The sequence below is a fragment of the Amphiura filiformis genome, chromosome 18, assembly GCF_039555335.1.
Source record: "Amphiura filiformis chromosome 18, Afil_fr2py, whole genome shotgun sequence".
NCBI classification, from domain to species: Eukaryota; Metazoa; Echinodermata; class Ophiuroidea; order Amphilepidida; family Amphiuridae; genus Amphiura; species Amphiura filiformis.
Window position 1 is genome coordinate 10,012,508 of NC_092645.1, and position 27,685 is coordinate 10,040,192.

At 36.9% G+C, this 27,685-nt stretch overlaps 2 protein-coding genes across 2 annotated transcripts in view; one reads left to right on the top strand and one right to left on the bottom strand.

Annotated features, from left to right (window-relative positions):
- LOC140139831 (uncharacterized) overlaps nt 1-27,685 on the bottom strand; it is a 192,548-nt gene that overhangs the window by 8,439 nt on the left and 156,424 nt on the right. The window contains exons 2-5 of the mRNA XM_072161575.1: nt 8,692-8,885; nt 6,972-7,131; nt 2,558-2,954; nt 786-947 (exon numbers count right to left, since the gene is read on the bottom strand). Coding sequence (XP_072017676.1) covers nt 786-947; nt 2,558-2,583 — 188 coding nt within the window. The 5' untranslated portion in view covers nt 2,584-2,954; nt 6,972-7,131; nt 8,692-8,885. The remainder of the gene's footprint in view (nt 1-785; nt 948-2,557; nt 2,955-6,971; nt 7,132-8,691; nt 8,886-27,685) is intronic.
- Nucleotides 4,056-27,685, top strand: part of LOC140138958 (uncharacterized) — a 32,558-nt gene continuing 8,928 nt past the window's right edge. The window contains exons 1-2 of the mRNA XM_072160739.1: nt 4,056-4,286; nt 4,597-4,903. Coding sequence (XP_072016840.1) covers nt 4,056-4,286; nt 4,597-4,903 — 538 coding nt within the window. The remainder of the gene's footprint in view (nt 4,287-4,596; nt 4,904-27,685) is intronic.

Consider the following 27,685-nt stretch of genomic DNA (forward strand, 5'->3'; position numbering starts at 1 on the left):
AGTTTTAAACACGCAAAACACTGAGAATTGCAAAAATTCAGTGACCGCTCCACCCGAGATCTTTTTGTCATGGGCAGCGGTCACTGGGTTTAACAGTTGTCCAGATCGACATCACCCTTATTGATCTCGGGTACCAGCAGATGTGAATATAATAAGCGACCCATGCACCAAAAAGTATAAATATGACGACCTTATGATTCATAGAAGGACAAGAGGCAGGATGGGAGCTTAAACATTTCATTGTAGAAGTTGGATTCAGGAGCTTCACTAAGACACTTGAAGTGGCTTCAAATGCCTTGACCTGACAAATAACGAAATTTTGAAGGATTTGGACCATGAATCAAAAGCGGCTCTACAAGCAACCTAGATTAATGGCTATCAAAAAAACCCAAAACAACAAGACGTTCTGTAGTTCGGAATTTAATAGTCGGACGACCATACATTTCTCCTATAGATGAGTTCAATGTTTATCAACAAAGGCAAGGGACTGGTATATCGATATGCATGAGTGAACCCCATGCCACCACTACTCTGTTCAATGGAAATACCTTACATAGGGGGAGTAAGTTTTTCAAATATAATTGGTCAGAGTTAATCATTTTGAAACCCATACTCCCCTACTCCCCCAATAGGAGTGAGTATTTCAAATGGAAATTACCCAATTGTCTAATCTATTCAAAACTCATACGCCCTCTGTGGAAGACTTTAGCTAAATCTTCCACAGGGGTAGTATGTATTTTAAATGGAATAGCCCATTTATACAATACAGATATTTCAGTACATACCTATCGTAGGTAAAATAGGAGGTGGAATACACACACATATAATGCATCCTAAACCATCTGTCTGAAATCCATATGGACAATCCAATCCACAACTTATTTGTTGACATCGTGGTGGGGTTACAGGTAGGGGTGGTCGCCTGGTTGTTGTTGGTGGTGGTGGCGCTGAAAACAAAAACCAAACGTAATTTCTATGCACTTCGTACACAGTATCGTCTATGCCCCCGAAATTTGTTTGCCCCGATTGACCAAGAAAGCTTGCTACGCCCCTGTTCGTACATGGTGACTGTCCCTGAGAGAACTGTATCGTCGGAAACTTTTATGCATTATTATGCCCAACCCATCAAATACACAATGTTTTCGACATTGTTGGCTAAAGGTTATAAAAGGGTGTCAAAAAACGTTTAAATGTCGAGTTATATAAAGGGTATAAAACGTTTTCATAACATTAAAAAACATTTTTTGATAAACTACTGCAAATATTTTATTGTAATGTTATCTAAGTGTTGACAAAATATTTTCAAAACATTAGTTTACTGTAAGATTTTGAAAACACTTGTTGTAGTAGTGTGTTTTCATACAAAAAGTTTTTAAACGTTTTCATGGCCTTTATATAACCCGACATTTAATGTTATTAAAACGTTTTAACCGAAACCAAAACCCCAAATATGACTTGTTTAAAACGTTTTAAAAACACTTTTGTGTTTGCTGGGAAACCAAACAGAACTACATAGTTAATGTGGTTGAGCAATAAAACAGGTATCACATACTTCATGAAGTGGGCTATTCCATTTAAAATCCACACTACTCTGTGGAAGATTTAGCTAACGTCTGCCACAGAGGGAGTATCAATTACATTAGAAAAACATACTCCCCCTGTGGAAGATATTTCCAAAATCTTCCACAGGGGTAGTGTGGATTTCAAATAGCCCAATATAAAAATTGGTAGTCTACAGTGTTTTTATTAATGATATCAAATGAAATCCTATTCTTCTTATTAACATACTGAAATTAAAAATTCCAAATCGGTGTATTTCCGAAGATATCATCACAAAAACTGCTGAATTAGTCAAAACGTGGTATATCACAGTTGTGACTAATTCGACAGTTTTTGACGATTTCTTCGGAAATATACCGATTTGGAACGCCTAATTTCAATATGTGAATGAGAAAATATGAGCTTTCACCTGATACCAAAATCTGCATTTTGATAGGGTAAAGTTGGGGATGATACTGTCAATCAGGTTACCCACCTTTAACTATTTCGTTCGGGTATTAAAATACTCTAAAAGTTTCCAACGATACAGTTCTTTCTGGTACACCCTGGAGACACAGATTTTTATTGGCTGTAGAAGTAGTGATGTAACAGGATTAATTGCCATAACGATAGGTGAAAACAATTTTTGAATGTATTGCCCTGGACTAGACGAACGCTGTAACTCAGCATCGCACCATTGATATACAATATCAAAGAATATTAAACCATAACGACATGGGCAGGGAAATAGAATAAATTTAAAAAAAGGCAACGGCGGATGAAGCCGAAAAGTGGTAGAGAGATTGGGCAACACTGACGAAATCTACATTGTACAAGATTCGCCGAGAGCCATTACGGGCCCGGGGTCAACAGGCCCCCGAGGTCTCTTTTCTTTGCTTTAATGGGCCCATTAAGGTATTGTTTTCTTTATTTTTACGGGCCCCTAGGACCCAAGCCCGGGGGTTATGCACCCCATAACCCCTCTTGTCGGCGGCACTGGACGGTTACATATTCTTACCACAAGGATTGCCGGGATCGGTCCATACTCCTAATCCTCCAGCAGCCGTGCAGCGTATAGAGAAAGTATGTAACCTAGATAAACATGTAAACATCACCGAGTCCCCTTCATAGAAAGTCTCATCAGGCGGGATGGAACTGCTCAATTGAAGGGCATCAGGTGGGATCGTAGGCATCGGGCACTCCACCGCACAACATTGGCATCCAAATGGGGCGTACTTGTCCAAACACCCGTATTATGGCATTCTATTGTCGGAATACCGATGATCTTTGACCTCTTGTTGCGCATGTGTAATGAATAGTTTCACCTGAGTCGAAAAAGTAATCCGGAAGTATTTCCTGGACTTCCGGTGATTCAGATATGCCTGGGTGGTAACATAGCGAACTTTCAAGCGGCTCTGTTAAAGAAAAAATAATACCAAAAAGTAAAACAATTGCGCCTTCATAATTATAAAAATACGTTATTATAAATATTATGTAACATTTGCACCCAAGCGGCTTAGTCACGTTAACTTACGGTATAGTCAGAGATATAACCAGATCGATTATATACTGGTGCAGAAGCGATTTCAGTCAGGAATCAACAAAGAGACAACGAGAACCTATCCAGGTGCAGACATTGGGAGCGACCATGACATGGTGATATTGAACTTCCGAGTCCGGTTAAAGACTACCAAAAAGACCAAGAGCATCAGGATCAAGTTCAACTTGGACATACTGAAGGACCCCAACATCTCTGATTCCTTCAAAGCAACAGTAGGTAGGAAGTTTGCTCCCTTGTTGATGCTCAACAACAACGACAGTGCCGAAATGCTGACATCAAATTTCAATGAAATCATGATTGAGGCAGCAACGGAGACACTTGGCAAGGGAAGAGGTGGAGAAAGCCATTATATCACTTAAGAATGAAAAGGCTCCGGGGTATACAATAATACAGCTGAGCTCATCAGGCACGGAGGCGAAATGACAATTGACATCCTCACAGCCATTTGCAATAAGATATGGCAATCTGGTGATTGGCCAACACCATGGACTCAGTCGCTCATCATCACGCTCCCGAAGAAAGGCAATCTACAACAATGCCAGAACTACAGAACCATCAGTTTAATAAGTCACGCTAGTAAGGTCATGCTAAAAGTCTTACTGAACAGGCTGAAACCCCAAGCAGAGGAAATGATCTCTGAGGAGCAAGCCGGTTTCAGGAGGAAGAAGCACAACCGAGCAAATATTTATCTGCGTGTCCTGGGTGAGAAATACAACCAACACCAGCAATATACCTTCCATGTGTTCATTGAATTCAAGAAGGCCTTTGACCGTGTATGGCACAACGCATTGTGGGCCACAATGACGATCTACAACATGGGCCAGAAGCTAATCAAATCAATTCAACAACTGTACAGTAAAGCCAGCAGCGCAGTACTTGGTTCCACACGTCAGTTGGTGTACGTCAAGGTTGTCTGCTATCTCCTACCTTGTTCAACATATTCTTGGAAAGAATCATGACTGAAGCACTAGAAGACCATTGTGGAACAGTCAGCATAGGAGGCCAAACAATCACAAACCTAATGTTTGCTGACGACATTGACGGATTAGCAGGAAACGAAGAAGAGCTGGCAGACTTCGTAAAGCGGCTGGATACAACATCAACCAGATATGGCATGGAGATAAGTGGAGAGAAGACAAAGCTGATTAAAAATAATGACGGAGAAATAAAAAACACACCAATCTCAGTCAGTGGCCAGCAACTGACACAGTGAAGACAAATATCTAGGGGCCATAATCAGCCAAGAAGGTTCCAAACCAGAAATCCTCTCCAGAATTGCACAGACAACAGCTGCCCTGGCAAAACTGCAACCGATGTGGAGAGACAAAACATCACTCTGAACTCCAAACTAAGGTTACTTCATGCCCTAGTGCTCTCAATCTTTTTGTACGCATGTGAGTCATGGACCCTGACTGCAGAACTACAGAGAAAGATCCAAGCTATAGAAATGAGATGCTTACGAAGGTTCCTCGGCATATCATATACTGACCGCGCAGAAGAATATCACAACACATGAGAAATTACAAGGACCTGCTGTCCACTGTGAAGAAAAGGAAGTTAAAGTGGTATGGCCATATAACAAGATCCAGTGGCCTATCCAAGACGATCCTACAGGGAACAGTGCAGGGAAAGAGAAGAAGAGGCCGGCAAAGAAAGAGATGGATGGACAATATCACAGAATGGACTGGGATGAACTTCTCACAGACTCAAACCATGGCACACAACTGAGACAGATGGAGGATGTTGGTGGAGTGGTCTGTCATACAGTGCCCCTACGACCCAGGAGGGTTATGAGATCAGTAAGTAAGTATAGTCAGGGATCGGTTACCTTTTTTTTCGTTATATGCTCACTGAACATGAACATGCACTTGTGTATAAAAAAATTGGCCGTATATCTGGACCGGACCAAATGTAAAACTGATGTGATGTACAGGCAGCTCAACAAATAAGGTAGCAGTTTACGTTAAACAGTAGATTGTGCTTTTAGAAGGTTGTCATTCATCCATTCATCTTCTAAATAGTAATTAGTTGTAAAAAATTACAATATTTAGAGTGGTTCTAATTACAGTTGCGGTACTGGGGAAACGGAAAAATATGCCAAATATTTGGCGAGTTCAAGTGATTTGTTTTGTTCGGCAACAGGGGAAAGCCCAAGTATGGTGGTACTGGCGCGGACAGCCGAGGTTTATATATTTTCGTAAGCATTCCTCCTTCAAAAACCACTGGGTCCTGGATCGGCGCCTTGGTTTGATTTGATTTGATTTGATTTGTTCGGATTTTGACAACCCTGGATAACCCAAGAAAGCCTCTATTGAAGCTTATTTCCATTGGGATCCATTTGAACACCGGGACGGATTAGGAACAGTCAGGGGTTAACACCTTACTCTTTTCGAAACTGGCTGCGAAATACAGGTAGGGCTCTCTTCACACGGGACCGACGGCTTAACGTCTCCTCCGAAGGACGGAGTAATTTCATGATTCATTTACCCAATTCTAAATGAACCATGAGGAGAGCGGAAGTCTGAATTTAATCTACAGAAGTTGCCAATTAATTTCAGACTTTTTTCCAAGTCAATATCCCAGCAAATCGCCACCGCCGGAATTGAAACCGGGACCTCATGCACTAAAGTCAAGTACCCTAACCATTGCGCCACGCTCTCCCTCATGTTGTTGTTGGTGTTGTTGTTGTTGTTGTGGTGGTGATGGGGATGGTAATGGGGGTGGTAGTTGTTGTTATAGACTGTTTCAAATCAAAGTTTTCCAAAGACAGGTGCCGTTTGTTTATGAATAAATCTGCGTGAAAGACACAGTCAAGTGTGGGGTATGTCTTGTGTAAGGGATTGATGTTTACGTTTGCCAACTGTCAATGGGCTATTCCATGAGAAATTCACACTACCCCTGTGGAAGATTTTGGAAATATCTGCCACAGGGGAGTATGTTTTTCAAATGCAATTGGTCAGGGTTAATCATTTTGAAACCCATACTCCACCTGTATAATGGCTTTACCTATATCTTCCACAAATGGAGTGAGTATTTCAAATGGAAGTTACCTAATTGTCTATTCTAATCAAAACTCATACTCCCACTGTGGAAGACTTAAGCTAAATCTTCCACAGGGGGAGTGTGAATTTTAAATGGAATAGCCCAATTTGTCTAAATGTATAGTGCCTAAAATGACGCACATTGGCACTTTTCAGCAACATTTTTGGCTTTAAAGAAAGAACCGCAATTGAGTTTTAGCTTGAAATTCCCCTGGACAAGGAACTTACTGCTAATTTGTCTCGTTGTAACCCGTACGAAACTCGGGGAGCTGATCCTGGTTGCGATGGTTATTTGTGGAATGTCTAGGGTGTGCGCTCTTGAAGCGGCAAAGTCCCTGATTTGTTGTTTAATAGTTTATGGAATGATGTGGGGCCGTAGTGGTCAGCGACAACCTGTAAAGTGTGCTGAGGCTTGTGGATCAACGCCTAAGCGTTGTGCCTGTGCGTAGCGCACTATAAATCACTGCGCTTCTTTCACTGCGCTTCTTTTAAGCGATACGTCTTAAAAACGTGGATGTCATATTCACTCTGAGAGGGTGTGTACAACAAATTGTATAGTAACCGAAATGGTAATCTGAGCTTTATTCTACCATAAAGCTTCTAACATCCTATATGTAGTAACATTTTACACCACTCCCACTGCAATTTATGCCTTGCATTTCATAATCTTTCTTCATTTACTATACTGATGTTACAGTTGTTTTAAAGAAGTAAATGTTATCAAACGATCACATTTCAGCACATCATATCAAAACTCCCATTGGGAGTCCTTTTAAAGGAATTTTTATTATGGATGTAATGGAATGTGTTGCCAAGGAGACTTGTCTTACCTGTGAATCGGAAGACTCTCATTACGTAATCTCCTCCACATTGTTGGGTTGCGTCTCCAGGACATGGTGTCCTACATCTTTGTAAATCTGTACCAGAAGTTACGGGATACCAATCCGCGGTCTTAGAAAACCCACCTCCACAAAAACACTGATTACCTGTCTAATGAGTGAAATGGACAAACAAAACAAACTGAGTATAACGGGACATAAAGTTCTACAGTTTGTCCACTCTGAAGTACAAAGTGACAACTCGCGCGTATACAGCGCGTTAACAGTGCGTAGTGCTGCATCTCTGCTGCAGGTATGCGTGCCATCAAAGTCAAAGAGTAGACTGAGTGTTACAAGTACTTCTCCAAGTATTTTTAGAATAACTCGAAAGGTTTTTTTTACAAAATCGTAAAAGTATTTGGTAGCATGCTTTGTTTGACACAAGTGGTCCAATCTACAATGTCACACATCGTTGCGTTGGTTACAATGGCTCATATACCTATTCAAATCTCACAAAGCATGCAAAATGAAATGCACAATAGGTCAGTCCTACTACATTGTTTAAAAGTTGAATGGACCTGAGTGCAACTTTCAAAACTCCACCTTTTCGTACACGTAATGAGTCATTGTGACCGAACGCAACAATGTGTGACACGGTTAATTGGATCAAGTGTGTAACACAATAGGCTACTAATAATTCTTATAATTTTTTTAAATTTCCTGAACAACTTTTCGAGCTTTTTAAAGCCTTAAAGGGAATGCAGGACTTCTGAACTCTTTATCATAAAGGTGGATAATCATGGGGCAGTCAATATTATTGTTATCGCAACACGATAGATGGCGTTCCAAATTTATGTCCCATTACAGACGATGGTGGCCGACATTATTCAATGTGGCAACAGCCAATAGCGTAAACAAAACAGACAATAATGTGATGCGATCAAGCAAAATCAGTCGGAACTCGGCAATAATAAATTTTCAGTTTCCTATAGGATAGTAAAAAGCATTTACAAAGCTGGATTTTGCAGAAAACCCCATTGAAATTGAACAACCAGTTCCAAAGATATGAGCAATTAAAGAGTTTCCAAAACAATAGGAAACAAAAGGAAAAATTTCCTTTGTTTGGCTATATCTCAAAATCAATATTTCCGAGTTCCGACTGATTTGGCTTGATCGCATCACATATGACGGCAACACTGCCTGGACGTTGGACGCAATTATTTTTCCCCGAGCCAAGGTGCGTTTTTAGCTCTATTGGCCCCGTTACAGAAAAAAAAATGCACAAAAAATATTTCCCTGTGCAATGTATACATTTTCATATGAAAATATATAATTTGGATTCAAAATGAATGTGAAGAAAAAAGAAAAGAAAATTATAGCCGGGACGGTGTGAATTGATCTCGGTACCTTATGCGTGGCAAGCGAAGATGTCAACCGCTGCACCACGGAAACACATAGGTACATGTCGTGTGCGTTATTCATACAATTCATACAAAAAATTCAAAAAACAGTACTTACAATGAGGTTCACTGTCCAACCTCAACGGATTTAGACTGATAAAATAGTGCTTAATAACATGCATACACTTTTGGAATTATTTGAGACATTTTCGTGTTTACGTGTAAAATCAATGACGACGTCGAAATTCAGTAAATCCGCCCCTCCCCCCACACCCACCACCCCCACCCCGTCCCATCACTTACGATTACTCACAGACTGAATCACACCTTACCTGTAATCCAAAATATTTGTAATTTTTGACTCTGCATATATTTTCACAGTATTGTATGGTCATAAACTGATTCTGGCAATAAGGTGCCTCGCGTGTGCATTCACACGATCCTGTATCTGAGCAATCCACTAAATCTTTCAATATACGCCCGTTGTAAAAATCGTAAAAACAACCCTCGTAAACAAAATCTTGAGCTGTTGGAATAAGCATACAAATTTTAAAAGACTTGTTAAAGACCAAAAACATTAAAGCAATATCCTAATAGTATTGGTGAAGGCTTCAATATTTAAAGGCAAATTCAGTGCTCCCAGCGCAAATGTAAAAATATACAATTGTTTACAAAATGCTTAAAAGTGAACAATAAGTCATTAAAATTGTCATTTGGTATTTTTGAAATAAACAATTTGGCAAAAAATTTAAGAAAACAGTAGTATTGACAAGGTTGAAGTCCCATTCAAATACAAATAGCTATGTTATACACTGTCAGTATAATTATATAAATTACAGATTCATGTCAAATGTCTTTGTTTTATCTTAACTACAAGGCTTTTGGCTGAACCACTAGGCTTTTGGCTGAACCACTAGGCTTTTGGCTGAACCACTAGGCTTTTGGCTGAACCACTAGGCTTTTGGCTGAACCACTAGGCTTTTGGCTGAACCACCAGCAGAATGTATTAGCACATCTATGACAATGACAAAAGTACCAAAATCTGAATTTTGATGATTTTTACGATCTTCCGGATGAGCAAATCACTGAATGAGCAAATTTTTTCTACGTTGACAAACTCTTGGACACGCCATCTCTTGGATTTTGCTCCAAGTCTGGGAGATAGAAGCTATTGGGGCCCAATGCAAAAATAGATATTTAAAAAAATCAGCATCCCTTTGTTGCCATGGTAACATGCCTACCTTGGTTTGGTTGATTTTAGGTTAAAAAACACCATAATTTCTCTGATTTCACTTGTGAAAAAGTACAAACTTTGCAAAAACCGCACATAAATGTGGTAGACTTTTTGCCCAAACGGACTTCACAGTTGAGTAACCCTAGCAATTGTCTTACAATTACCCAATTTTAATGAGTCAGTGTTGCCAGATTGATACCCTGTTGCCACGTTGAAATTTCACATTTTCAGAAGTTGAAAAAACAAGAATTTTCATGGTCAACTTTAAGTTCTTACACCCGCTCTCGAGGTGAATTATTTTTCTTCATTCTTGGTGAATATAACAATGACATCAGATGATAGAAGAAAAACTTTGGGCATATACAGAATTTGGGCATCACGTGACGTGTAAATAATACTATCCGATTCAGTAGAAAAAACATGTTAAATACATCTCCCTAGTCCAATCGTAGTTATGTTGGCGTTTAATTGTAGAATTTTGTTGCTTAAATTACATCTGAGATACTTTTAAAACCCAACCATGTTTATCAAAACAAAATGGATTATTTTGAGGTATATACTCCTGGTCATAAAAACTCCCCATCTTGCACTACTTCGCTGAAAATGTTAATGGTGTTGCATTAGACCGGTTAAAAATGAGGAAGCGCCACTAAGAAAAGGAAAGATTCTCATATGGTTTTTCTGGACCAGTTTTACATTGGGAACACGAATTCATGAGGTAAAAAGCCTGTAACCTGAGAATTTTAATGTGAGGGCGCTTTTTTCAAAATGGCCACCAAAATCCAATGTAAAGCAATTATACGGTTAAAATAGTCAGGTAATAGATATAATCCACCACAATTTGGATTAGTATTGATGGCAGTAATATATAATTATGTCAAGGAATTAATTGGAAGGTGCCAAGAGGTCACAGTTTAGGGCGCTTTTCAAAATGGCCGCCAAAATCCAATGAAAATCATATGCATACGCTTGAAATGATCACTTACGAGGTATAAATTATCAGATTTTGAATTAGGCCTAGTATTATTGGCAGTAAGTATAAATAAGTCGCAGCATGTACCAGAAGGTCACAGCTGAGGGCGCTTTTCAAAATGGCCGCCAAAAGTTTATGAAAAGCACATGTATGCAGTTAAAATTGTCACTTATGATGTATAATTTACCAGATTTTGATGAGAATTGCTGGTAGTAAAGTATAAATAAGTCAAGGTATTAATAGGAAGTTACCAAGGTCACAGTTGAGGGCGCTTTCAAAATAGCCTTCAAAATCCTTTGAAGTATGTTTTGGGGTCACCTCAGAAACCTAAAAACAGTTGGTTTGGTTCGGGGTTTTTTTTTTGGGGGGGAGGAGGGTGCAAAGGTGGTGGTCCTAGCTCCTCTGGTACATTTCTCTTGTTTTTTTAGATCAAACGTTATGAAAAATAATTGAATTTTGGTGTCCTTGCTTAAAAAAGCTAGCACTAAAATTTTATTGTATGGGTCATCATGTACTGGTCACCGAGATAGTTATCATTCATTTACTTTCATGCCTGGTCTCGGTCTCGGTCTTGGTCTCGGACCTGCCTGTCTCGGTCTTGGTTTCAGTCCCAGACCAGCTGGTCTTGGTCTTGGTCTCGGTATCGGACCAGCCGGTCTCGGTCTTGGTACCGATCTTAGTCTCGGATAGGCCGGTCTCGACTACAACACTGACACTACCTTTAACTTTGTGCGCAGTGTTGTGTTAATTTACATGAGATTACATGATGTGGTAAGTGTACAACAGTGTTGTAGTCGAGACCGGTCTAACCGAGACTGAGACCAGGCAGTTCAAGATCGAGACTATGGCCGAGACCGGCTGGTGCGAGACCGAGATCAAGACCGATACCGGCAGGTCCGACACCGAGATCAAGACCGATACCGGCAGGTCCGAGACCAAGACCGAGACCGGGCTTGAAAGTAATATCATTATTGAATGATAACTATCTCGGTGACTGGTAGATGAGGAGCCATCAATCCAATTTTAGTGCTAACTTTTATTGAGCAAGGATACCAAAATTCAACTATTTTTCAAAACATTTGATCCAAAACAAGAGAAATATACTAGGGAGCTAAGACCACCTCCTTTGCACCCCCAACTGAACCAAACCAACCTTTTTAGGTTCCTGAGTTGACCCGAAAACATACTTAATAGGATTTTGGCCTTTTTGGCGCCCTCAACTGTGACCTCTTGGTACCTTCCTATTAATACCTTGACTTATTTATACTTTACTACCAGCAATTCGCCAGCGAAGTATTACATGTAATCCGATTATCACTATGTCAAGGGGGCGCAACACTAAATCAGCGTCCCATAGGATAACGTGTGATTTCTACTCACTTCAAGCGCCATTTCTGGCGGCAATACTTGTTAATATAAATTTGATATCAAATTAAAGCTCTGTTTCTGTAGATTCCAAAACTTTTGTCGGCATAAAAAAAATTATATTGATGACCGTTTACTTTTTTCGCTATTTCGCGGCGCAAAAAATACGGGCAAAAAAAACAACTAAATTCACCACTCACATTTCGCAGTCGGAAGTTGTCCTAATCCGCCACAGAGTATTGCTTTTGAGATAAAATGTCCGTTTTTTTCTACATGTAATAAATGAATTGAGTGTTTTAAAGTGATCATGTCAGTAGATATGGTCGCTACAAGCTCATTTTCACTATGGACTATATTAGCCGAATTTCTTTCTTACATAAAATGCGTAGTGATTTAGTGTTGCGCCCTCTCAACTGGATCACGCTTTTGAGTTCTGCATCACGATCGAAATGATCGCAACACAAAGTCTATGGCATGTAATATCAATTCCAAAAGGTGCGTGAACCAGTTACCAGGGAGTTACGTAACCACTTCGCTGGCGAATACTCATCCAGAATCTGGTAAATTATATAAACATCATAAGTGAACATTTTAACTGCATACATGTGCTTTTCATAAAGTTTTGGCGCCATTTTCAAAAGCGCCCTTAGTTGTGACCTTCTGGTACCTACCTAATAATATTGTGACTTATTCATACTTACTGCCAACAATACTAATTCAAACTCGGGTAAATTATACCTCATAAGTGATCATTTTAAGCGTATGCATATGATTTTCATTGGATTTTGGCGGCCATTTTGAAAAGCGCCCTTAACTGTGACCTCTTGGCACCTTCCAATTAATTCCTTGACATAATTATATATTACTGCCATCAATACTAATCCAAATTGTGGTCGATTATATATTACCTGACTATTTTAACCGTATAATTGCTTTACATTGGATTTTGGTGGCCATTTTGAAAAAAGCGCCCTCACATTAAAATTCTCAGGTTACAGGCTTTTTACCTCATAAATTCTTGTTCCCAATGCAAAACTGGTCCAGAAAAACCATATGAGAATCTCTCCTTTTCTTAGTGGCGCTTCCCTCATTTTTAACCGGTCTAATGCAACACCATTAACATTTTCAGCGAAGTAGTGCAAGATGGGGAGTTTTTATGACAAGGAGTATATACCTCAAAGTCATCCATTTTGTTTTGATAAACATGGCTGGGTTTTAAAAGTATCTCAGATGTAATTTAAGCAACAATATTCTACAATTAAACGCCAACATTACTACGATTGGACCAGGGATATGTATTTAACATGTTTTTTCTACTGAATCGGATAGTATTATTTACACGTCACGTGTTGCCCAAATTCTGTATATGCCCAAAGTTTTTCTTCTATCATCTGAAAGGGCATGATGTCATTGTTATATTCACCAAGAATGAAGAAAAATAATTCACCTCGAGGGCGGGTGTAAGAACTTAAAGTTGACCATGAAAATTCTTGTTTTTTCAACTTCTGAAAATGTGAAATTTCAACGTGGCAACAGGGTATCAATCTGGCAACACTGACTCATTAAAATTGGGTAATTGTAAGACAATTGCTAGGGTTACTCAACTGTGAAGTCCGTTTAGGCAAAAAGTCTACCACCTTTATGTGCGGTTTTTGCAAAGTTTGTACTTTTCACGAGTGAAATCAGAGAAATTATGGTGTTTTTTAACCTAAAATCAACCAAAACAAGGTAGGCCTGTTACCATGGCAACAAAGGGATGCTGATTTTTTAAATATCTATTTTTGCATTGGGGCCCAATAGCTTCTATCTCCCAGACTTGGAGCAAAATCCAAGAGATGGCGTGTCCAAGAGTTTGTCAACGTAGAAAAAATTTGCTCTTAAGAATGATAAGAACTTTGATACAGATAAGACATTGTCATTTTAAGCTTCCAAATAGGAGATGACATACACATATATAGCAACTTTATACAAAACACTAAGTTTACTCACCAAATGGTGTTTTCATTCTTGTAGAAATAACAATGCATAAAAGGATAACTTTCTATACAAAATGTTGGGTATAAAACTCCTAAAAAAAAGGATTTTTATACCCAATGAGTTTTCCTTTTAAGGAGTTAAAAACCAGGCTAAGGTTATGAAATGACTCGATTGGGTCCTTTTTTTGGATGCAAATACATTGTAACTCCTCTATAACGCCAATAAATGTCACACCGCTTACCCCCAAAAATGCGTATTCCCAATGCAAAACAGTAATCGACAATTCATCAAAATAAATATTTATAAACACGTCAAACAAAGTGATTATACTCAACTTAATAAATGTTGTACACATTTGTAAAAGCATTGGAAGCAGAATTTCTTTACGCGCATTATGACACACACCATATTGTTACAATGGTCCCACTATTGATGTCGCAACGCACAATAAATGAAAGTAACCAAAGATGTAAAGTTGCAGCAAAATCCTATTGCCTTGTATTCAGTATCCCTTGAAAGAAAATGTGTTCGGTTTTCATTGGATTATTCTTTTTGTTTCGTGAATTTGGAGGAGCATGTGATAATCAATAAAAATTGTCATTGTTCACACCAGTGATCCCGTATGACAAGATACGACATATGACAAGCATGACAAGTTCAATATTTTTGTGACCAACCAAGTACCAAGAAGTGGAATCCCAGAAAACACACACACATTTTTTTAAAACGTTTTAAACATGTTATATGTTGGGTTTTGGTTTAGACAAAAACGTTTTAATATGACGGGTTATATAAAGGTCATGAAAACGTTTTGAAAGGTTTTGTATGAAAACACACAACAACAATATTTTAAAAATGCTTTTAAAATGTTATTGTAAAATAATGTTTGCAAACATTTTTGCCAAATATTTTGTCAACACTTGTATAATATTATGCTAGAATATTTGCAGTAGGTTATCCAAATGTTTTTGAATGTTATGAAAACGTTTTATACCCTTTATATAACCAGACATTTAAACGTTTTCTGGCAATCTTTTCTAACCTTTTGCGAATGATGCCGAAAACGTTTTGAATTTTGAATCTAAATTAACCACTGAAAGGACATCTTGCAACTGATGTTAATAATGACAATTGTTATTGATTATCATAATTTGTATCCCATCCAAATGCATGGAACCAAAAGAATGATCCAATGAGAACCAAACACATCTCCTTCATTGGATACTGAATACCCGGGACTGAATACAAGACAGTAGGATTTTGGTGTAACTTTCAAATCTTGGGTTTCTTTCATTTGAATATACGCTGCGTCATCAATATTGGGACCACGGCAACAAATGAGGTGTCATTATTCGCAGAAACAAATTCTGCTTCAAATGCATATCCCACATTTGACATATGATAACCCATTTTTGAATAATGCTCATTAATTTAGAGCAGTGGCCGTCGGTTGATGTAAGGCCGTCGGTAGACGGAAGGCGTTGGTGAAAAATAATTGGGTTAACAATAGACTATTTTTTACTCACGGTGACAGAAAAAAGGGAGAATTGTAAATTGTAATTAAATTGAATTATACATGAAATGTTGTGTTTTTATGTTTGTACCGGACATTATCCTTTTTTTTTTCTTTTTTTTTTGCTCTTCACTTTTTCAAACCATGCAAAAATTTTGGGGTCAACAAATTACAACTTCCGTCGGCAAAAAATATTTCCGTCGGTACATTTACAAGTTGTGCCCCCTCGGTTCCAAAATCCTGGCTACGCCACTGATTTAGAGGGTAGTTATTTTTTTTGATGCGTTCATGAGGAAGTAGTAATACATTTCTCTAATTATTTCAATTATTAATAATTTTATTCATAATAAAGAATATAAACTGTAAGTTTATACTAACGTCAAACGAAATCTTTATGAAAGAGCATAACCAGATCGTGGTCACCTTTTTCCTCGCGTTTATTTGTTGTGAATGGTCAGAATGTTTAAAGTATTCTTTGTGAAAATGTTTGCCGAGAAAATGGTGAAATTAGCATATTGCGTTGTAGAGATGTGATAATTTAAGCAAAATGAGTCAAAATCAAACTTGTCCACGCAATGGGAACATTAGTTCGAGGGTTTAGAGCCAGAACCACCTATGTCCATTTGTGTTCTCAATAACATGTTACTTATTTCGGTAACAAATGGACGGCTAATTCTGCCCTCCATAAAAAAATGTAAGTGACTTTGGGGTATATGCATGGTCACTTGCTTCTAACTAACTGTTAAAGTGACCATGTATATACCTCAAAGTCACTTGCATTTGTTATGGAAGGCATAATTAACTGTCCATTTGTTGCCGAAATGAGTAACATGTAATTGAGAAAACAAATGGACATAGGTGGTTCTGGCTCTAAGCCCTCGAGAAGGTTTGTTCAGTGATTTTATATCAATATAATAATTATCATCAAAGTTCAAATTTTGGCACTTTCGTTAGTGTCATAGATGTGTTAACATAGCCAGCTAGTAGTTAAACAGAAAGGCGTGTATTAAAGACAAATAAGAAATTAGCTACATGTATTTGAATGGGGCTTCCACTTTGTAATACTGCTTTTTTCCTCGATTTGCCATATTTGTCATTTCAAACATACCTAATGACAATATTGAAATGACTTATCCTTCACTTTGTAGGCAACGTGTTTTTACACCTTCACTAAAGTCATTTAAGGTCAGTAATTATTTTAAACTGTTACGATTTGGTAATTCACATCATCTTGCGAATGGTAATGATCTTTGGCAAAAATTGCATAGATCATTTCATAGCGAGCGTGTAGAAGAATTCAAATATCACAGATATACTTTTGTAGGTCCTGTGGTTCTTGAGTTATGTTGTAAAGAGGACTGAAACGACATCACCTTTGTAAAACGTGCATATAACTCATTAACAACAATAAATCAAACAAGGTTTCAAAGTATATGATTTGTAGAAATTTTGCAAAACATCAAGGTGTTATTTTTTCAATAATGCATTGATTTAGATAATGCTTTTAATCTGCCTCGACCAACAATACTTAGTCAACCCTTAAGGTTAGCAACTATTTTAAACTGTTGCGATTTGGTAATTCACAGCATCTTGCGAATGGTAGTGAGCTTTGGCAAAGTTGCATTGATCATTTCATAGTGTAGAAGAATTCAATTCACAGGACCTACAAAAGTATGTCTGTGATATTTGAATTCTTCTACACATTCGCTATGAAATAATCAATGCAACTTTTGCCAAAGCTCACTACCATTCGCAAGATACTGTGAACTACCAAATCACAACAGTTTAGTAGCTAACCTTAAGCACCTTTCCACTGAAAAGTATTACGTATCACCAGCGTCAATGATGACAACGTTTGACAATAAAAAATGACAATAAATGACAATAAAAAATGACAATAAAATGTAAGATAAAAACGTGACCTTTGTTATTAACATAGTAACAATGCTACATTGTGTGGTATAAACTTAATTTGGGCTCAGAGTGCATTCATGAGATTGAATGCTGAATAACGGTATCTGTTTGTACACCATTTCAACTGTTGTACGAATTTAACAATAAGGTTTATGCTGGGAACGTCATGAATATATAATCAAAGCAATCTTTAATGAAGTGAGCTGTGGTTGAACTTGTATGAATCATGGGTAGTGAGTCGTAAAATATATACTTTGGTAAGTTTAAGGTGACTCCATTTTCGATGTAGATTCAAAAACTAAGGTAGTACGTATAATGACTCACCGCAAATATCATTTCATTGTGATCATGACGGGGCAAAATTGTGGATTTTAAGAGTTTATCGGGTCAAATTAAGGTTATATTATTATTTTATTGTTAAAATTGATGTGTCATTTGTCATTATCTTATCTGTATAGGCTAGACTTTTGCTGGGCTATCCTAGAAAATAGATGCACCCCCTATAGAGGAGTTCGGATATCCGGACTTTTGTCCAGTCGTGATCGCTGGTACTGTTTATCCAGACTTTTAAAATGTTTACAATGGTCCCAATATTGATGTCGCAGCGCACAATTAAATGTAAGTAACCCAAGATGTAAAGTTGCAGCAAAGTCCTATTGCCTTGTATTCAGTATCCCTTGAAAGAAATGTGTTCGGTTTTCATTGGATTATTCTTTTTGTTTCGTGAATTTGGAGGAATAATAATGATAATCAATAAAAAATTGTCATTGTTCACACCAGTGGTCATTGTTTACGTGATCCCGTATTACAACATGACAAGTTCCATATTTTTGTGACCAACCAGGTCACAAGAAAATATGGAATACCAAGAGTTGGTAACATCTGCCAATCAGGAAATTTTGAATCTAACTTTACAATGGAAAACACATCTTGCAACCAATTGTTGCCAATCATCACATGTTTGTATCCCCTCCAAATGCATGAAACCTAAAGAATGATCCAATGAGAACCAAACACATTTCCTTCATTGAAGACTGAGTACAAGGCAGTAGGATTTTGCTACAACTTTCAAATCTTGGGTTTCTTTCATTTGAAAAATGCGAACGCGAAATAATCCAGCAGAAAAGTATTTAAAAATCGGAAATCGTCAATTTGAGAGCTCATGTTGGACATTTCCGGTTTTTTTAATGGGGTCAGGCCAAAATCTGGATTTGGGCACTAGACTAGGCTATTCATTAAATTGCATTTCCAAGCTTTTCCCAGCAACATTGGCAACTGGAATTCCAGTCGTTTACAGAAAGCAAACTTGGAAATCCAAACATTTCTTTTATTGTTACTCCTCTAAAGGATTTGCACTTGTTTTCTGTAATAGCCTAATATGGTCCAGCATGTTGCGATTGAAACTTCCCTATAAGCGTACCTTTGACTTTTGTAGCTTGTCTTCATATTGAAGTACCCATTTACATGGCAACAATATGTAAAAATGCCTATTTATGGTGCACATTTATACCATCACAAATAGTGAAAATGTCATAGCTCAAAAATAGTTGGTCTCAGAAAAAGATCAGCATTGACCTTTTTTTGCAATCATCTAATGCAACGCAATGGTATTCTTTTATTATTATTATTATTATTATTATTATTATTATTATTATTATTATTATTATTATTATTATTATTATTATTATTATTATTATTATTATTATTTATAAGGTACATACTGCAGTTACTGTCCGTTTTCCTATACACAATACACAGTGCTCTCACCATTGACGCGTGAACTCTACAAATGATGTACGTTGGAAGAATGGGCACATGCCTAGTTAACATCACTGTGTGAAAAATAACCAGCCAATATTTTAGCTATTCTCCAAACTTCTAGCAAATATATTTCTCTAACATGACCTAAAATTACAGCTAGGTTAGATGTTCAGAAATAGTCGCACTTTTGTAAAATATGAGTGAGGGCAAGGCATAGCTAGCCAACTCCCGTGTTAATTGAATGGAGATTTGACCGAAAATATTAATATCGGACCGCTCACTTCTGAAGGATGCCACTAAAAAAGGGTATAAGCTACATTTTAACTATTCTAAATAGGTTCTAGAAAATATAGTTTTGTAACATGTCCCTAATTTTTAGCTAATTTAGATGTTTGGAGAGGGTCGCACTTTTGTGTTTTAGGAAGGCTATGTAAACGACAGATAACACCAAAAATATGAAGAAATTATTTCCAAACCGTGTTAAGTCAACAATCATTATGTTGCTCATTTTGAAGAATGCTGGTTAACAAAAAGCAGGTCTTTGTCTCATTTCGTGAACAAAAGTACACATACCATTGTTTCCTTTCGTTTCCTTTATAATCGGTTACCCAACTGAAGCTATAATACCAGCTTTATTGTGATGTCGCACATTGAAAACAGACACTTGTGCACAACCAGAGAAGATCTGATTTAATCAGTTGAGCTGCTTCAATGAGTGTTATCTTGGTTTAATAGCTTTTAATGGGGGTTAAGTCCTGCAAAGGTCGAAATGAATTCTACTGTAGACATGACTGCATCATGAAAGTTAAATCGAATTCTGGAAATAAAATTTGCAACTTACATGCGACAGTATTATTATTATTATTATTATTATTATTATTATTATTATTATTATTATTATTATTATTATTATTATTATTATTATTATTATTAATATTATTATTATTATTATTATTATTATTCTATCTAAATTTGACAAAATCACTAAAATAATGCATTTCCCCACAAATTTGGCATCGTGATATATACGGTATTGATGCATCTATTTTCAATGCGTTTATCGTATATGACTCGCATTCTCTATATAGTAAATACTATGAAGTTTAAACTTTGTTTACCGTCATTGTAATATTGACACTTCGGAGCAACGTTTGGGGAAAGTCACAAAATATGTATTTTTGTATATACCCAAATATCTTAAGACATACATAAATTACTAATTATCGTTAGCCAGCATTATCCAACATATGAAACTTGCCATATTCCATGCTTTTCTCACTAATGCATGATAATTTCACCAAAACGTAATGCATTCACCCTCATATCTCAGCGTCTATATTATAAACATCTACCAAAAAGTAATTACCCCCCTGAATGAATGACATTAATTTGATTCCAAAACGGTTGATCGTATGCCAAATGTAGAATATGCATTCGAAGCAGAATATATTTCTGCGCATTATAGTACCTCATTTGTTGCAATGGTCCCAATATCGGTATCGCAGCGTACATTTAAATGAAAGTAACCCAAGATTTGAAAGTTGCAGCAAAATCCTATTACCTTGTATTCTCTGTCCATGGAAGGAAATACTTTCAGCTCTCATTGGATTAGTTGTCTTGTTTCGTGAATTTGGAGAGGGTCAAAATATGCGACAATCAATAAAAAATATCATTTTTCACGTCAGTGGTCATCCCGCATTAAAACATGACAAGTTCAATGTTTTTGTGGACCAGCAGGAAGGGCACAAGAAGTGGCGACCAAGGGTTACATCTGTTGGTAACACCACCCAATCAGGACATTTTGAATCTAACTTTACCACTGAAAGAACAGCTTGCAATAATAGGCTTTTAGGACCTTATTTATCAGAAAAATATTGAAAACTTCATTGAAAATTTTTTACACCTGCTATGAAAATGGCACTTGCTAAGTTGCTAACTCAATATTAAGGAAACAAATTTGAAAATAGCAAGTGACAAAAAGTGGTATGGTGTCTTTGTTATTGACCTTCATTTCAGTTAAAAGTGCATATTTATTACTGGTGGTCATCTTGCTGTTTGGTTGCTCATGCATTGGATGTTGATTTAGCTACAATATGTTAGCATAAATCGTAACACTTGCATATTTAACCATAGATTTTAAATACCATGATTTAACTAATCTCGTAGGAGGGATACACGCATATTTTGATATAAATGTTTTACGCATGACGATCATAAATATTCGGGAGTGACAGCTTTAGCCGTTTTTGGTTTTATGCAAAAAGTGCCCAAATCGGCAGTATTAGATATTCGGATCTAGAAACTCTGAAAAGCAAGAATGATCACTTTAAAAACTGAACAATAATAAAATATCGTTAAGAAATCAAGTTTAATGAGTTTTTCATGCCGGCAATTTGACCTTTATACTATTATTCAATACCACTGTGATTCAATACTATCTCTAATAAAGTTTAGTTCGTTGCCGTCTGTATACATACCTCCTGAAAACAGATCAACCATATTATAATTATTTTCCATAATTGTCTATAAAGTCAAGGTTACATCAGCTGTTGCGTGAATAAAGAACTAGACAAGTATATATATTATTTTCGATATTAAAGTCTCCCTATTCAACTTGCGTAATGCAAAATCCGTATAATAAAGCACGAACAAAGCAGTACCCGGGGTTGTGGGTGCGAATGCCAATCCGAATACAAAGATCCACATGTTTTCTGTAAAACCCAAACCCTTTTTTGGAGGAAAATGTCACCAAAGGTCCACCCCAAAAAAAATCCTAGCTAATTTATATACATGCATGGGCCTGAGCAAGAATATTTAAATATTCAAATTTTGTTAACTCTACTGGCCAAGTAGGGAGTAGGAATGTTAGATATATACCCAGCAAACACAAAACGTTTTAAACAGGTTATATTTTGGGTTTGGGTAAAATAACATTACATGTCGGCTAAGTACAGCTTTGTTTGTGCTTTATTATACGGATTTTGCATAAAGCAAGTTGAATATAGGGTGACTTTAATGTCGAGAATATTACTTACTAATTTTTGTGCAGGCAGTAAGTGTGATTTAAGTGCGGTTTCAAAAATATCAACAGTTTTGGAGGACTTGATATCAGGAAGTGAATTCCATAACCGCGGTGCTGCTACTGCGAAAGATCTGTCACCCCATCTGTCTTGTTTTGGGGTCATAGAGAAATGATTTTAATATTGAGCTCAAAATTGTATGATAATGATGGAAGGTTTAAGTTTTCAATAGTACAATTAAACAATCAGGCGCATTTCCATTAAGACATTTGAAGCATGTTTGAAGACAATATAAGCATTAATTAGTAGATTTTGCGTGTCAGGAAGCCAATGTAATTCTTGCAACTCAAGTTCAAGATGTAGGAATCGTGGCAAAATTTCTTTAAATATGACGACCCGGTGAGTTGCTGTATTTTTAAAGGCATTGGAGCCCGTTTAGTCGAAGAGAGTTACAGTTATCCAATCCAAGCGATAAGTTATCTCAGGAATGAATGTACTAGTACTATTTGCTCAGTTGCATGACGAGTATAATTCAGTATAATATATGTGAAAACGTGCAGAACGAATGACATTGAAATTTGAAGACTCATAGTAAAGATGATCAATAACAAAAGTAAAGCCAAGGTTGTGAAGATGACACAGTGTGTGTATTGCCTATTGTGACATGTGAAATGGGGACATTGGTGAGCTGTTGGCGTGACCCAATTAACATAAATTTTGTCTCATCATTATTTAAGAAAGTTGTTCAACATTGTTCAAGTTTCATTTTCCGTCTTTCCGCTTTTGTAAGGAATATGCGAATAATGTCACCACAAGTGACACCTTTAATGCCATTTAAATCTCACTTATTTCATGTCAGGCGGCGGATGACATGATCGAGCCGGCAACTCGTGAAACCGCCCGGCCGTATGGCATTTTCCATATACTCGGTTAGTTTTGTGGGGTTCATTATCGAACCCCAACGGTTTTAGCTTGTATTTATACTCTTTATCAACATAGGCCTATTTGTTTCTGATATTTCAAGCGTTTTAAAATTTCAAAATAATCCCATTCAATTACACGGTTGACGATGAAAATTTACTGAATTTAGGGACTGCACGTCATACACCACCTGTTTCATGTAGCATTTCCATGTAGTACGTCATGTGAAATCGTCATGATATTGGAAAAATGTTCAACATTTGGATTTTTATTTTTAAGCAATGTTGCAATACTTTTGTGTCGTGTGTGTACCTGAGTATATAGCATTATGCGTTTGAAGCACTTGGTGATGGCATTAAGAAATAACATCACAACTTTTGGTAGTGGTACCCCCTGGTGGTACAACGGTGGATATGTGAATATCTCTCTCAACTGAATGTCTATAATAGAAGTACACACAGGCAGAGCAATGCCAATTACAGCATATCAACCAAAACATTGACTAATTAATATGGTTTTAATGATGCTTGTAGCCTAATTATCTATAATGATGATAATGATAAACATGGGCGTTGTATCATATGCACGGCGAAATAATTATCTTAATCACATCGATAATGTTTAATATGATAATTCGAGGGTTCAGAACCAGAAAGACATTATTTTGTGAATCCTTTGTGAGTTAGGGCTTTCAGCCCTCGAATTGTTTCTTTCATGTGAGACCTGCAAATTCAAATGTGGCGATAACGTCAACAGCAGGATTTTATGTCTGCGTGTCAGATATCTCAACAAACACAAAAAGCACAAAGATTGTCAGAAAACGTTTAATATGGCATAAGAAATCATAACGTTTTCAAAACCGGCTAAAACTTGCCTACATTGTAGCATAATGTTATTGAAGTGTTGACCTGTTGCATTAAAGTTTTGACTTCAACACTACACTATTTTTCGCTCACCTGGAACGTTTTCACTAGTCCGACTAGCGTCTTCAGCAGATGGTGATGCTGTGATGATAGACAAGATACTAAGTAGACCATCTGCTGTAGACGCTAGTCGGACCAGTGAAAACGTTCCAGGTGAGCGAAAAGTAGTGTAGTGTTTAAGGGATCTAGAATGAGCGATTATGGCGTTTCCACAGTATTTTTTGTGGGACATGAGAGCACCTCAGACGTATCGAATTGCATTCTGAATACGAAGCATGTCTTTCTGATATCAAATAATTTTCATGTTTTGAAATTCACGATATAATACAAATTTTATTACAAATTATTAAAATTTGATGTTTTTCAAATTTTGATATATAACAGGCCTCGAAATAAATTTTATAAATCTAATGATATATTCTTAAAGTGTATGTAGCTGGGAGGAAAAGCCGACGATCAATTGAAAATGTTGACCTTTTATATTGAAGATATGGATTTTTTTCCCAAAAAGACCTATTTTTTGGTGTTTTTGGAAAAAAATCCATATCTTCAATACGAAAGGTCAAAATTTTCAATTGATCGTCGGCTTTTCATCCCACCTACATATACTTTAAGTATAAATCATCAGATTTATAAAGTTTACTTCAAGTACTGTTAAATATCAAAAATATACATTTTTAATGATTTGCCATAAAATGTGACGGTATTACATTGCGAATTTCAAAAAATCAAAATTATTTGATATCAGAAGGACATTCTTCGTATTCAAAATGCAATTCGATATGTCTGATGTGCTCTAATGTCCCACAATAAATACTGTCCAAATGTTCATACCCCACCCCTTAATAACCCAACATTTAAAACGTTTTATAACATTTTGTAACACTTGTAATTTAGTTTGAGTGTTTTTTAAAAATAGTGTTTTGTTTTCAGTGTAAGGATACCTTTTGTTCGCACTATATATCTTAGTACAATGTAGACTATGTCATAGTCGATGTTTGAGATACAAATTGAAAATGTGTTATAATCATGACGAACGCATTCAGTTGAACTCGAAATTATACAGATGTTAATCACAAGTAAAGTATTCAGTATAAAAGAGTCACAATTTGTCCCAATAAAAGTACAGTATACATATGATACGTACGTTAATGTTATTAACATATCTCGGCATAATTATAACGAGGGCTCACTTTAATTGGATAGTTATGATTTGAAGATGTAGCCAACGAATATTTTATAATAATAATAATAATAATAATAATAATAATAATAATAATAATAATAATAATAATAATAATAATAATAATCAGCCCATTCTCATACTTAATATGCATATATAACACAATCGCACACAGTGGACTGTTTTGCGTTATATTTGCAATTTAAGCACAATGCGTAATAGATTTAATTTGAAAGGCCTGCGCATATAGCATAGTCCTACATAGAGGCACAATCAATTGCTTTTCAGTACTATATAAGCATTATATGACACTTTCAGTATTATTGGGGAAAATATATGAAATCAGAATTGTTTAAGTCGATTATCATTCAGATAATGAAGGGTTAAAATTCGTTGATCAAAATTGCCAATGATACCAATTTGAAACACGTGCGATAGGACCACCAGTACTATTATTGAATCCTATTATTATTATTCTAACCTCGTTACCCGTTTGTGCAATATGCCAAGCTTAACCGGGTGCTTTACCGTTTAAACACATGGTCTGAGACCAATGTCCAGCGTATAGTCTTAGACAAAATCTTAGTTTGTGTCGAAGATGATATTCACTTCAAATTTTATAAATAGAAATTCATTAATTGAAGCGCATGTGCACATTATAAAGTAAAAGCGGGATACAAGTTCAGCTACTTTTTCTGCTACCACTCCCTGTCCCATAGAAGAATCAAATTTAAAAGAAAAACAGATTGCTCAGACAGATTGTTGTTCGAAATTGGCGATTCATCATCAGGCTAACATCACATAGGCCTAGGCATAGGCCTATATTCATATAGGTAAATCAGTTTTTCACAGAATCCTTTCTTTCAGGAAATTTTGCTTTTAATATTCCATGTTAAAGAATATGCAAAACGGAAAAAATCCAAATTTACACAAATTATGTACGAAGAAAAAAGTTGCGTCTCGGACGCGTCACGTTGGCCTCGACTTTTAAATCTAATGTTTCAAATACTATTTACCAGTTACCGTTGTAAATGGTCTCAGGTTGTGACAGGGTAGCACAATATTAGGCTGGAACCACCATTTAAAAATAAAACATCTTTGGCTGGGACCGAGACTATCAAGTATGATCACCGAGCATCGACACCGAGCATCATTGCAAGAACTGGAATCTGGATCTACTCTCCTAAAGCTTTAACATGTAATGAATACGTAATCAATCGTAAACATGTAGGGTAGTAGATCGGGATTGAGATTATTGCCTGACCCTGACCCCGCAACATGGTCTGACCTGTGATGGGTCCCTTCTGCCGGCGGTTACTACGGGATTGGTAGCTTTTCATGTTTTATAGCTCTTTATTTTTGGGTTAATTTGATTATTCAATATTATAACAAATTGATGTGAATCGGAGGCGTAGCTGAGTGCAATCGTCGAGTAATATGATTGTGACTGAGTATGACAACATGGACAAGAATTGCCATTACTATTCATGCTATTGGTACCGGTAAAGTATAACTATAAGCTTACTCCATGTTATGTGTTTTTGTTGCATACATTGGTCATGGTGTGTAATATAATACAAGAATATTTTGTAGTAAACCAATGGACATGATGATGGATAAGGTATATTTGGATATAAAGAGCTATACAAGTGGGAATTCCAATTGAATGAACGCAGCTTTCAATAGCCATGATATTGTGACGATTTTTTGCGTTACTCTGCGTGATGTGCGCCAGCGTGTCGCGACTGTGTGAGTAACGCCAAGTGAATCCAACCATGTCAACGCACTTTTCGTGATTGGTTAGCACGTATCCAAGGTCGTGCGTTCGCATTGATTGTAATTTGAAACACGCGATATATACAATCGCGGTCATTGGCGGTTGGATCGAGTACAGCTGCGTTCATTCAATTGGAATTCATATAGTCAAATATGTAAGCCGCCATTACCCTGGCCCCGGCCCTGCCATTCTGCATTCATTGTGTATACCTTGAACACTACTGCGATTTCTACCCGCTGAGCTGAAGCTGTATCGGTCGCGTCTGTGCTCCACGTTCAAGCAAGAAAGTTTCTCGTATAATCGTCTCTTGCTCCTTTTATTTTGCTGCATCCCAAGTTTCACTTTTTCAAGCCTGGCTATAAAGTATAAAATTTATGTTGAACAGCTATTTTAATGATATTTTTACTTTAGCCTAAAGCCAAGAATTTTCGCGTTATGGAAATTCCATGTCGCATGTTAGGGGTGCTGCCACTAGGCATGTTATTTTTAGGTTATTTTGTACCGGGTACCCGCCACATTTTTCGGGCGGGTAACGGGTACCCAAATTGCAAAAAAAAAAAAAAAAAAATTTTTGGTACCGGGCAGGGTATTTCCTGCCGGGTAATGTAATCTCGGGCGGGTACCCGCTAGCCCGCCTGAAAATGCCAGCCTTAGCTGCCACCCATCGAGTTGACAGTTGAAACAGTTGTTATGACTTGGGCTGCAAGCGGCCCCTCGGGCATAAACAACCATTTTAGTCATGAAAATATATTAATGAACCCCTAA